At 38.2% G+C, this 12,628-nt stretch overlaps 3 protein-coding genes across 9 annotated transcripts in view; 1 reads left to right on the plus strand and 2 right to left on the minus strand.

The window, feature by feature from the left end:
- The window catches only part of LOC103513529 (heat shock 70 kDa protein cognate 5), a 35,833-nt gene that overhangs the window by 14,600 nt on the left and 8,605 nt on the right, over positions 1–12,628 (minus strand). For 4 of the 6 annotated variants that reach the window (XM_026826696.1, XM_026826694.1, XM_026826698.1 and 1 more), the window contains exons 1-2: positions 1,186–1,442; positions 112–161 (exon numbers count right to left, since the gene is read on the minus strand). In XM_026826696.1, the coding sequence (XP_026682497.1) occupies positions 112–161; positions 1,186–1,287 (152 nt within the window). In that variant the 5' untranslated portion in view covers positions 1,288–1,442. Of the gene's footprint in view, positions 1–111; positions 162–1,185; positions 1,444–11,092; positions 11,273–12,628 lie in introns of those variants that run through there. The other 2 variants (XM_026826699.1, XM_017445860.2) reach the window with 2 other exon arrangements.
- LOC103513528 (lanC-like protein 3 homolog) lies at positions 2,201–3,838 on the plus strand. Its single transcript, XM_008478366.3, has one exon. The coding sequence runs from the start codon at positions 2,423–2,425 to the stop codon at positions 3,692–3,694; it is 1,272 nt and encodes a 423-aa protein (XP_008476588.1). The 5' UTR covers positions 2,201–2,422; the 3' UTR covers positions 3,695–3,838.
- On the minus strand, positions 5,192–10,910 carry LOC103513527 (N-acetylated-alpha-linked acidic dipeptidase 2-like). 2 transcript variants are annotated; one of them, XM_026826703.1, is made up of 9 exons: positions 10,883–10,910; positions 10,226–10,363; positions 9,709–9,855; positions 8,794–8,959; positions 7,842–7,923; positions 7,304–7,532; positions 6,561–6,732; positions 6,063–6,210; positions 5,192–5,560 (listed from the first exon to the last, which is right to left on the minus strand). In XM_026826703.1, exons 1-9 carry the CDS (start codon positions 10,899–10,901, stop codon positions 5,432–5,434), a joined length of 1,230 nt encoding a protein of 409 aa, XP_026682504.1. In that variant the 5' UTR covers positions 10,902–10,910; the 3' UTR covers positions 5,192–5,431. The 2 variants fall into 2 exon arrangements, with proteins under 2 accessions (XP_026682504.1, XP_026682503.1); XM_026826702.1 differs by having other exon boundaries at positions 9,703–9,855.

Genomic DNA, 12,628 nt, shown 5'->3' on the forward strand with positions numbered 1-12,628 from the left:
TATCATTCAAATCTATTTATTCTAACACTTAGTAAGTAGAAAGTAGGTACCTACTCTGAAGGTAACAGATAAATACATTACCTAGGTGTCTAACATGAACACATAACTTACTTGTATCTTGCTTGAAGACTCTCATTCTGACTGTAGAGTGAACCTGGACTCTGTAAGAAAAAAATAAAAAAAAATCTGTGTAAGTTCTACTTATATGTCCGTTTTTAACTTTATTAATCAAATCTTCAACATTTTTCTTTTTTTTTTTTTAATGTGCAGAAGAGCACATTAACTTCAATGCTGAGCTAAGGACACAGGTTACCTATTATATAATCAAGTGCCTAATTACTGAGATTTTGATAGCTATGTATCTCAATTCCATGTATAATGTACATGTAGATGATAAAATAATACTTAATCCTAGGGTTTGCAAGTTGGTGTAAAATTAGTGCTCATTTAAGCACAAGTGCAGATACTTGAAAAGCATGGAGTTAATTTTAATCGATAGCTAGATATCTCAATTCCATGTATAATGTACATGTAGGTAGATGATGAAATATTAATCCTAGGGTTTGCAAGTTGGTGTAAAATTAGTGCTCATTTAAGCACAAGTGCAGATACCTACTTGAAAAGCATGGGGTTAATTTTAATGAGACTACATGGACACTAGTAGTGGTCAAGCACCCAACTAGGTAGAGGGTGATGCACCATTAAATACCCAATTTAATGAAAAATTTAGATGATTTTGGTCCTCAACTAGGTCTTCAAAAGTGTGTGCAGGAGGTACTTTCAACACGATATTAATGATTTTGAAATGTAGGTAGCTAGGTAGGTACCTAGGTATATGGGAAGTAGCGGTCAAGTACCTAACTAGGTAGGGTGTTGCACCATTAAATACTCAATTATTTAATGAAAAGTTTAGATGATTTTGGTCCTCAACTAGGTCTTCAAAAGTGTGTGCAGGAGGTACTTTCAACACGATACTAATGATTTTGAAAAGTAGGTAGGTACCTAGGTACATGGGAATCATGAGGTGTGTTGGGTAGGTAGTTACACAAGATTGACAAGGTGATACATTCACATGGTAATAACGTGATATAGAATCTATTGACATGCTCTCATCTAGACCAATATACTGAAAATTCAAGCTACTTAAAGTTGAACTTTCAAAGGACTTCTAGAACCGGAACTTACCTTTCGGAGGAGCACACTGAAATTTTGGGAGCTAGAAATGTTCGGCGAAAGGTAGGTAGAGTCTACAACTCTTTTCCCGGCGAACTGTGCGATCTTCAACATTTTCACTTGTTTGTTGTTTGAAACACTTCAAAGACACAAATAGAAGTTAGACAAATGAAAGTTCACGGACTTTCTTGGGAATCTCCTTCACGTGCGATCGAACTTTGATTTCGAATTTTTTTTTTGAAATCGAGAAAAATTCAGGCTGATGTAATGGTGCTCAAATGACCTTCACAATGTGCTAAAGTCAATCTGCGACTAAACTGAAATCGAGAAAAATTCAGGCTGATGTAATGGTGCTCAAATGACCTTCACAATGTGCTAAAGTCAATCTGCGACTAAACTTTTTTTAGTTGTGAAATAAAATAATAATTTACTTTTCAGGACTTTTTTTTAGTATAATTTGAACAATAAAAGCAAATTAAACTATTTTGTAATATTTTTAATTTTCCATAGCTGCATATTTTTGGAGTTGGAACATTTTTGATAAAGAAGATATCCAAAAATAACCTCAAAATTTTCTAGAAAGATCGAAAAAATGTAAACAAATCAAGGCGCGAGAATTCAAATTTTATTGATAAGAAGTCCGGTGCGGTCAATGCAGTAGCAAAAGGTTTTGTTATTTTATCATACTTTCTGTTATCAGTTTTTACCTATTTATAATTCAAGCTAGGTATTGATGTTCATAAAAACAGGTAACAGTAACAGGTACCTTTCAATTAACTTCAGTTGAGAATAAAAGACCGCTTCGGTAACTCAACTTTTGGTCAAGTTTGAGAGCCCCTGACTGTTCTCCCTGTAAAGAAAAATTGTGATTCAAGCTAGGTATTGATGTCCATAAAAACAGGTAACAGTAACAGGTACCTTTCAATTAACATCAGTTGAGAATAAAAGACCGCTTCGGTAACTCAACTTTTGGTCAAGTTTGAGAGCCCCTGACTGTTCTCCCTGTAAAGAAAAATTGTTTATTTTTGATAACTTCTCGTAGATCGGTTTACAAATCTTTTGAAAAAAGTTCGAACTTCGAAATTCCAATTTTAATTTTTAAAATTTCAACACTTGCAGTTCAAAAAGCTAAAAAGTGCATATTTTAAAGGTTCTAACAGGAAGCAGGTTCAATAATACATGTAAGTTTACCCCTGTCAGGGTTTTGCATAAGTGTGCAGAATCTATCCTTTATAGTTCAAGTCAAACAATGGGTGATGCAAATACTCGACATTTCATTAATCGGTTAGATTTAAATAAAGGTGGAAGCTTGGTAGAAAACTTTACTGTTTGGAAAGAGGAAGCTGACAAAATTATTCAGTCTGTGTTAATCAATGTGGATGCTAATGCAGACATTACAAAACACAAGATTGATCATACAATGTACACTGGGAACTTGGGAGTTGGCTACATGTTATGGTATGTTGCTCAATCTCCCATCTATGCCTCTGAAGCACCTACTTATTATCTGAAAGCCAGAAGATACCTAGACAATTTGAAGAATGTGCTGGCCACAAAGAAACACAGATGTATTACAGACTACAGTGCCTTCCTATGTGGTGATGCAGGGATTCATGCAGTATTAGGAGTGTTCTACAATGCAGTAGGAGACAAGGAGAGATCTCAGTGTCATTTTGACATGTACACCAAACTAGCTACTCATATCAAAGCAATAGATTATGTCAAGTTTGGTGGAGATGAGTTTCTTGTTGGACGAGCAGGATATTTGGCTGGCATCATCTGGGCAGAAAGGCAACTAGGAAGACAAATCATGAGTTTAGAAGATAGAACAGCTATCTGTAATGCCCTCATATTATCCGGAAGATCTTATTCTCAAGCTAACAATCTCCGGTGCCCACTCATGTATCATTATTATGGAACAGAATATCTTGGAGCTTGTCATGGTTTATCTGGTATCCTTCAAGTGCTGTTGTGCGAAAAGAATTATGTAAAGTCCAACCCAGACATAGAGAAAGATATTAAGGAAACAGTTGATTTCCTACTCAAACTCCAGATGCCTAATGGTAACTTTCCAGCAGATCTCAAGGAGCTTTACTCCCCAACAGATGCTAAATCTGCAGCTAATGAGCTTGTACACTGGTGTCATGGTGCTCCTGGAGTTATCTATCTCATGGCAAAGGCATATCTGTTCTGGGGAGAGGAGAAATACCTGAACTCATGCATCAAATGTGGTGAGGTAATATGGGAGAAAGGGTTGCTGAAGAAAGGACCTGGCATCTGTCATGGGGTTTCTGGAAATGGCTATGCATTTCTACTGTTGTACCGTTTGACTAAAGATGAACAATATTTGCACAAAGCCTATTTGTTTGCCAATTTTATGCTGTCTGATGATTTCAAAAGGAATGCCCGTATGCCTGATGCTCCATTTAGTTTATATGAAGGTTTGGCTGGAACCGCATGTTTCTTCATTGACCTGATGCAGCCAGAGAAAGCAGCATTTCCTTTCATGGATGTGTTCTAACTTAGAACATCCCAGTCCTAGGTGTCCTCTGTCTTTCTTATAAATATTCATTTTAATTTTATATCAGCAATAAGTACATACATACTTTTTTCATATAATTTCTCTTCTGTTGTTGTACCTACCATCTCATTTTATAAGCCAGCTATAATTACTTAAATTGTGTGTAATAAATTTTACAATGTATGTGTTAAACACTGTGTCCTTAAATATTAATGTTCTTTCTTCTAAACCAAGGATATACTTAAATAGCTTCTGTTGTTGTACCTACCATCTCATTTTATAAGCAAGCTATAATTAAATTGAGTGTAATAAATTTTACAATGTATGTGTTAAACACTGTGTCCTTAAATATTAATGTTCTTTCTTCTAAACCAAGGATATACTTAAATAGCCTTTCCCTTTGTCTATGGGGTCAGCATACCTACTAACCCATGGATATCTCAGGCTATTTGCCAGCTTACCCCCTAACTCCACATTAGCACTTGACACATAGGCTTATGTTCATTGCATCATTTCTCTCTCCCTTTATATTAAGGTTTTCCCTTCCCTTCCTTTTTTTTTAAGTAGATATTATGGAACGAGACATTATATTTTCCTCTTTTCATAGAACTTGAGAAGACCTCCATACATGATTAAGTACATTGATTAAGAGACACTCATCTTTCTTTTCATTCTGTCTCTCCAACTCTCCAGTCTTTTTACTTTCCTTATCCTATAGGAAGGAAAGTAATGTAATCGGGTCAAATTTTTGATGGTCAGATTTTAGTGCCAAAACACGTTTTGAGGTCTCTAGAGCCTAAATCCAAAGTTTCAGCCATTGGTCCGTGTGTGTGGTGTCTGTCTGTCTGTCTGTGTGTCTGTCTGTCTGTAAACAAAATATCTCGAGAACGGTAAGAGCTAGAGACTTGAAATTTGGTATATAGATGTCAAATGTGACAAGGACGCGACACGAAACTTTTGGTTAAGATCGGTGCAACAGTTGGCGGCATTTTACCGCTTTTTGGCGGTTTTCGGTGTAATTTAACAATATCTCGGGAACGGTATAAGCTAGAAACTTGAAATTTGGTATGTAGTTCACAAATGTGACAAGGATGCAACACAAAACGTTTGGTTGACATAGGTGCTGCGGTTGGCGGTTTTTTGACCGCTTTTTGGCGGGTTTTGACCGCTTTTTGGCGGTTTTCAGCTATATCGACTAAACGGTTAGAGATATTGTAAATGTTACAACCTAATCATTTTTATCTGTTCTATGTTTTAAGTACCTACCCTACATACCTACAATCATTTTAAGTAAGTAGATACATAAGTGAAATGAAATTCTTAGTTAGGTGTAATTAATTGGAAATTTCCAATAATTAAAATTAAAAGAAAGGGAGAAGTGGAATATAAAACAGGCCTCAGGATGTATCTACCCACTCATGAGGATAATGTAAATATGTGAAAAATGGAAATAAAAAACTCAAATTGTATTATTCAGAATAAAAATGTGTAGTTCCATTTTTCGTTGTTCATAAACAAATTCTCCAGTTTTCAGGAGTGGTGCAATGAGCTGTAGAACTCACTGAAAAAAGGGGCCCTCAGAAGCCCCATAAGAACCTTTTTTAAGCCCAAAATCCAATAAATAAATGTCCTTCAGGTGTTAAACACGTTTTCAAAATTTCATCAAAATCAGACAAACCATTCAGAAGTTGTGGCAAAAAAAAAAAAAATCTCTAAAAAGGCCCAAGTACCTATGTGTTACTTTTCTAATAAATTGGGGGTCCTATCAAATTGCATCTGCATGGTTTTCTGATCCAGCTCAGAGAGTGAGGATATCTTTTCTCCAGTCAGCGAGTAGACCACATTCATGATCAGCAGGGCAGCATCCTGGAAAATAAATAACAGTAATAGAGTCTTATGTATGACAGTCGTTTAGCGTATAGCTGAGGTTGATCTGGGGGGTGTATGGGGCTTCATTGGCAATACCAATAAAACAAAATAGAAGGAGAATAATACCTACACAACATACCTACCTACGTACAAACATATTTTAGCAATTTCCTTTAGTTCAAATTATTCTAGGTCGCGGGTTCGATTCCCGCTCGAGTCCGATATTATTCTCAACAAATAAAATTCGTTCTGGGAACGGCTGGCTTTCTCCTATCCTGTCTTCCTTCTCTCTTCGTTTTTGGGACAATAAGACCTTAGCAGTTACAGTTACCTCTATCAAAATTCTTAGAAAAAAAAATTCACTAATTAAGGAGTCCCTTTGACCCCAGGAGTAAGCGATTTCTACTATTATAACAACAGGGTAAATGTCCATGCCTTGGCTGGGATTTGAACCCATGACCTCCTAATATTATCAGATACTTGACCATAGCAAACTAACCTGGAAGCATCTAGACAGGATACTGATGTGCTGAATGATCTTAGACCGAGTGGCATCGTCAGAGAGGAGGTTGAAATCTCGTAGCAATTCCTGCAGGATACCAAATCCGTAGCCATTCAGTAGAGGCCCTTCTGAGAGTACAGCGTGTCTTGAGGGAGAGAATAAGAGGTAATTTATAATACGCGGAAAGAGAGATCTTAACACAGTACTGTCTCTGAAAATTACCTGGCCAGCTTGGTTGGTAGCGCGTCTGCTTTGTGAACGCTAGGCCGCGGGCTCGATCCGCGGGCGGAATTTATCCTGAAAGGATGTTTGTTCTCGGAATGGCTAGCTTTCTCCTATCCTGTATTCCTGCTCTCTTTGATTTCGGGACGATTAAAGCCTCAGCAGTTACAGTTTCCTCTATCAAACCTCTTTAAAAAAGTCTAAAAAGTCCCACTATGTCAACATTTGACGTGCTGTCGTGTCGTGACTGACTATAAGATTTTTTTTTTTTACCTTATTGATATCTTGGCTGAATAATGGTTACATCGCATGACTTTCTCCAGCTGTACCAACTTATCATTGACCACTCTCATTCTCAGAATATCGGTCTGATCCACATCGTTCAACTCATGAGTGAAGAACAGGGCAGACTCCATGAACTCCTTGATGGCACCACCTAGCTGCTCTGTGGGGGGGAAGATCATTAAGAAAGCATGGTTAGTCCTTGCTTGTCATTCAGAATTTGATATTTGATAATGAACTTTAGGCCCGAATTAATAAACCATGCTATAGTGAATACTACAGGGAGGGTTAACTCTAAACAGGTTTTTCATATTATTTACATAGAGATTTTTTTTTTTTTTTTTTTTTAAGAAATCAAAGATTATATTTATTTATTTTTTGTTCAAGTAGTACATATTTACAAAGTAATATGACAGAAATTACAGAATATAAAATTATAAATGTAAAAAGAATATACAATGAAAAATAAAAAATATAACAAAAAATAATTAAATAATCAAAAAATAATTTATTACAATCAATACTACACCTATAGGCGCTGGATCTCGGGTTCGATCCCCGCCCGGGGCGAACTTTATCCCAAAAAAATAAGGTTTGTTCTCGGAAACACTGGCTTTCTCCTATCCTGACCTTATTCTCTCTTCGATTTCGGACTCTATCTCTCTCTCTCCCTCTCTCTCTTAAAAAACTCCTTAAAAAATTTGAAATTTAGATTTTAGATATTTTCTCCTCACCAATGGGTAGCGTGTGGTTCTGAATGAGATCGCGATACGTGAGGTTGATAATGGCGTAGGATTTCTCTATGAACTCCACATATCTAGTGACCTCCAGCGGTAACCGGGGTGTATCTGCCACCGACCATACTAGCATGGCCCACAACTCCGCCACTGCCCGGTGTAGGGAGAAATTGGCATCTATGAAGTCATTGTTGTACACGCCACTAATCGGACTACCGTCCACTGTCTGGGGAAAAAATCGGAACGAAATTATTAGGTAGTTTTTTTTTATCCTTTAAATAGTTTAAATCACTACATGAGTTATACAACGAAACCAGACCAAATCACTAAGCGGCCCAAGACACGTGTTTCGTCCTTATTTGGACTCATCAGTTGGATATAGCTGGGGATTGAACCCGAGACAAGGTCTCTGTTTCCTAACCCGCGACCTAATAAAATTTACAGCTAACAAAATAACATGGAATATTTCAGACGATGATGTATGATAGCTCATGAAAACGTTGAAAATTCATTAGGTTGGTCGGACTGTACTTACATCGTATCCAAAGTCCAAACTTGGGATGCCTTGCTCATGTAGAAACATCTGATAGTCCCCTTCTCCACTGATTGAGTCAATACTGGTCAAGAGAGGAAATAATTCGATTAGAACATGATCTAGCGGATAGAATTAGATGTTGAATGTACCAGCAATAAATTGTTCACTGATAATGTTTATCTCAAGCGAAATCGAAGAGAGAAGGAAGACAGAAAGCCAGCCGTTCCGAGAACGAGCATTATCTGTTTAGGATAAAATCCGTCCCGGTGGGAATCGCACCCGCGGCCTAGCACATACAAGGCTGACGCGCTACCAACCAAGCTAACTAGGCTGGCACCTAATACTTGAATGTAGCGAAAAATGACGAGGTTGTAACATCGATATTATTATTTTTGTCGGGACCTACCTACGTCATTGTCGAAACTTATACTGACGGAATATTCACCTGGGTTCATAGGTTTCGAACTTCTTCTGCGTTTTATTCCACGTATCCAGCACGGTATTTTGTCGAAACTTATACTGACGGAATATTCACCTGGGTTCATAGGTTTCGAACTTCTTCTGCGTTTTATTCCACGTATCCAGCACGGTAGTCAAGAGAGGAAATAATTCCATTAGAACATGATCTAGCGGATAGAATTAAATGTTGAATGTACCAGTAATAAATTGTTCACTGATAATGTTCATCTCAAGCGAAATCGAAGAGAGAAGGAAGACAGAAAGCCAGCCGTTCCGAGAACGAATATTATCTGTTTAGGATAAAATCCGTCCCGGTGGGAATCGCACCCGCGGCCTAGCGCATACAAGGCTGACGCGCTACCAACCAAGCTAACTAGGCTGGCACCTAATACTTGAATGTAGCGAAAAATGACGAGGTTGTAACATCGATATTATTATTTTTGTCGGGACCTACCTACGTCATTGTCGAAACTTATACTGACGGAGTATTCACCTGGGTTCATAGGTTTCGAACTTCTTCTGTGTTTTATTCCACGTATCCAGCACGGTATGGATGCCAGCTTTCAATTCCGAGGACTTTGGGTTCGGAATGAGTTTGGCCGTGTCAAACACAGTCTGTTTGAGCATAGGAGCACAATTCACTCTGAGTCGACCGTCCGCTGCGAACACAGTAATATTGGAATTAATAGACGAAGTCCCCTTTTCAGAAGTCTTCAAAAAAGGACCCTCTGATTAGATAGGTACTATAAGAATTTCATTTTACTCTGGAAAGCTGGAAACTCCTTTTACATTATTGCTTTACAGGCGTGCTTACTTCATTGGGACGGAAAAAATCCGAAATTTTTCACCTCGACCGAGATTCGAAATTAGGGCCGGCCCGGGAAGCGTGTGACGTTAAATCGTCTGGTTCGAAGTGGCACCCGGCCAAATTTGAAACGAAATTCTCTGAAGGTTGAATTGTAGAGATTGCCCTAGGTATCATTTTTCCCCCAAGTTCTTTAGTCGGTTATGAACACATTAAACTATAATCAATTTTTTTTTGACGCTTGATAGAGGGAACTGTAACTTCTAGGGCTTTATCGTCCCGAAGTCGAAGAGAGAAGGGAGACAGGATAGGAGAAAGCCAGCCGTTCCGAGAACGAACCTTAAATAGAGTTTACAATAATTATGTAAACGCTTTGGTTAAAAGGCCATTTTCCTAAAATTTTCTTCTTCTTCTTCTTCTTCTTCTTCTTCTTCTTCTTCTTCTTCGCCTTTTCCCATGTTCAGATGGGGTCGGCGTTACGCTGATCTACTCTCTGTTTATAGTCCCTCAGCCAGACTTTACTCCTATACCATTTTCCTAAAATAAAGAATCTAAAATAGAAAAAAATTAAGTAGATAGGTAAAAAAATATACGCACTCTTACCTTTGACTGCTCTTTCCACACTGAGATAGGCCACTGCTCTCTCCCTCATGAGAAGGCTATGTTGTTGTGCCCAGGACTCTGAATTAAAATGTCCATCCCCTTCCAGACCCCAACTGACTACTACCACAGATCGACGGGGCACCCAAACTGGAAAGTAAAGAGTGAGCGAGTTATAGAACGACTCTTTTCAGTGGACTAATCAGTCAATGAGTCAAATCCTAAAAGAGGCAACTCACTCTTCTACTCCCTGTACATACTACAGTGTAACTACACAGATCTACGTGGTGCCCAGACTGGAAAGCAAAGAGTGAGTTAAAGAACGACTCTTTTCGATGGACTACTCGGTGAGTCAGATCCTAAAGTAGGCAACTCACTCTTCAACTCCCAGACTGGAAAGTAAAGCGTGAGTGAGTTAAAGAACGACTCTTTTCAGTGGACTACTCAGTCAATGAGTCAGATCCTAAAACTTGTAACTCACTATAATATCTAAGGAAAATCATGTTTCAGTATATCTTACTTTTGTTTTTCTTGAGGTTGCCGAATATCTTGGCTATTTCCATCATTGCTGCGGTGGCTCCCAGTACATCGGTAGCATTAGTTTCCAAACTGGCACGACTACTACCCATGAGAACATATCGGTCTGGCTCCTCGAGACCTTAAAAAGTAAAAACAAGCATCGAGATTATAATAGATCAGTTGCGCTTACTTGGGTAATGTTTCAAAGTCATAGAGCAGGAAAAATGAGGACCAACGGAATTTTTCTTTTCTTACGACTTTTCTTTGACGTCACGGTCTAGATCCCGAGATAAATCGATTTAAAAAATACCGGTAAATCGTGAAGTTTGACGTCACGGCATACGCTCCCGTAGCCTAGATCCCGAGATAAATCGATTTAAAAAATACCGGTAAATCGTGAACTTTGACGTCACGGCATACGCTCCCGTAGGCAATAACGTCATAATCCATGACTCCCGCTTCGTTTGTTTGTGCGCAAGCGTTTCTGCGCAGTTTGACGTGAAATCTGACGTCACAACTCTTTGAACTTTTTCATTAGAACAGCAATTAAAAATTGAATTTTCGACCTTTTAAAGTTACTTTTTCGGAGTTTCGACCTCAGATTTCGATTTTTCACGACTTTTTACGTAGGAATTGACCACTTATTAATAATTTTTACCCATTTGCAACTCCTCCATTGGCTTGTCCTGAACCGCAGATTTCTAGTGATATACAAGTATTTAAGGTGTGTCCATGTCCACACATGGTCAACCAGCCATTGATTGACATTGATCAATCTCCACACATAGTCAACCAGCTATTGATTGATCAACAGTCTATATGTTTGGACACAAAACTTCCACCACCTCTGATATCCTGATATTCTTACCTTGTACCCAAGCATCTCCATTGGAGGCTCTAACAATTTTGTATGACAAATTCTTCATGTCCTTCTTGATCTCTGGGTCATCAAATCTTCTTCCAATCAAACGTTTTGTAGCATAGAAGGTGTTGGCAGAGTTAGTCACAGCCTGTCGTCTGGCAGGGGTACCAACTAATCTCTCTCCATCTGAAAACATGAGAAAAACAGTTATATTTCCCATTTCTCTTTTTTATTTGATAAGATACATTGATATTCTCATGAAAATTGCCAACTTGGAATTCGATTAGAATCCTGATTTTTTTTTTTTTTTTTTTGCTTAAAGTCCAGTCTACCTCAGTTTCCGGTTCAGTAACCATAACTGAACCCTTGATGGTTGAGGACACACCGTCAGTACCTTCCCTTCGTTCGATTTCAATAACTTTTGAGACTCCCAAGTTCTTGGTGTGGGAGTCAACAACGTAAATGGTTTCCAAACATATAAGTTTTCGTGTAAAAGAGAATTAGTTACATGAATTAGTACATGCCTCCAGAAGAGTACGAGATACTTTTCTCCTTTCATATTACAGAACAATATATTATAGATGAACAAAAAAAAAAAAAAAAATCCTTCCATTTTGAAATAAACCACAAGACAACATTCGCTAAATGTTATAGAGATGGCAAATTCAGCTATATCGACTTTTGGCGGTTTTTCGCCAGTTTTGGGCAGGTTGTTTCGCCAGTTTTTTGGGCGGTGGCCGCGTGATAGTGTGCGTTGCGAAAACACGAACGTAGGAACCAGTGTAAACGACTTGATTATGGGTTTTAAAGTAAAGATGAGTATGCAAGGTGTCTATAACAATTTAATGTGCTTTTGGCGTTTTTCGGCCATTTTACGGCGGTTGACAACGTGCTAGAATTGGTTTTCACAGCACCAGCGCAGGAACAGGTGATAAACTGTAGATATATTTAAAAGTTCAGAGATCGAGAATGGCAAGAGCCTCTATAAAACAAATGTCTGTCTGTCTGTGTGTCTGTCTGTCTGTCTGTGGTGTGTGTGGCTGTACCGACTTTGAAACCACCTAAATCCGAGATCTCTGAGAGTCTTTGCACAAAGACCGTGATTTTAGACTGGTAGGAGTTTTTAAACTGTGGCTAATGTATGAAAGGAAGGATATGCCTATTCCTTTCATTTTTCTGACCTCTCCAACCTCTCTGTCTTACTTTATGCTTTTCTACTCACAGAGATTAGTTACATGAATTAGTACATACCTCCAGAAGGAGTTCAAGATACTTTTCTCCTTTTATATTACACGGCAGCAAGGTATTTTATAGATGAGAATTTTTTTTTCGTCCTTTCGCTTCCCTTTTGTGGAATTATAGTTTCCCTCTCTCTTTACTACGTTACTTGTATTCGGATACACAGTTCAACGATTACACCTCAATATTGCTCCCCATTTTGCCGTTTATCGCGACTTCTATAGTCCCAATGCATCCATACGACTGGGTTATCTGTTTCCCTTTCCGGAGATCTTTCTTTTTTGTTCCTGATTAATGTATAAT

The sequence above is a fragment of the Diaphorina citri genome, unplaced genomic scaffold, assembly GCF_000475195.1.
Source record: "Diaphorina citri unplaced genomic scaffold, Diaci psyllid genome assembly version 1.1 scaffold982, whole genome shotgun sequence".
Taxonomy (NCBI): Eukaryota; Metazoa; Arthropoda; class Insecta; order Hemiptera; family Psyllidae; genus Diaphorina; species Diaphorina citri.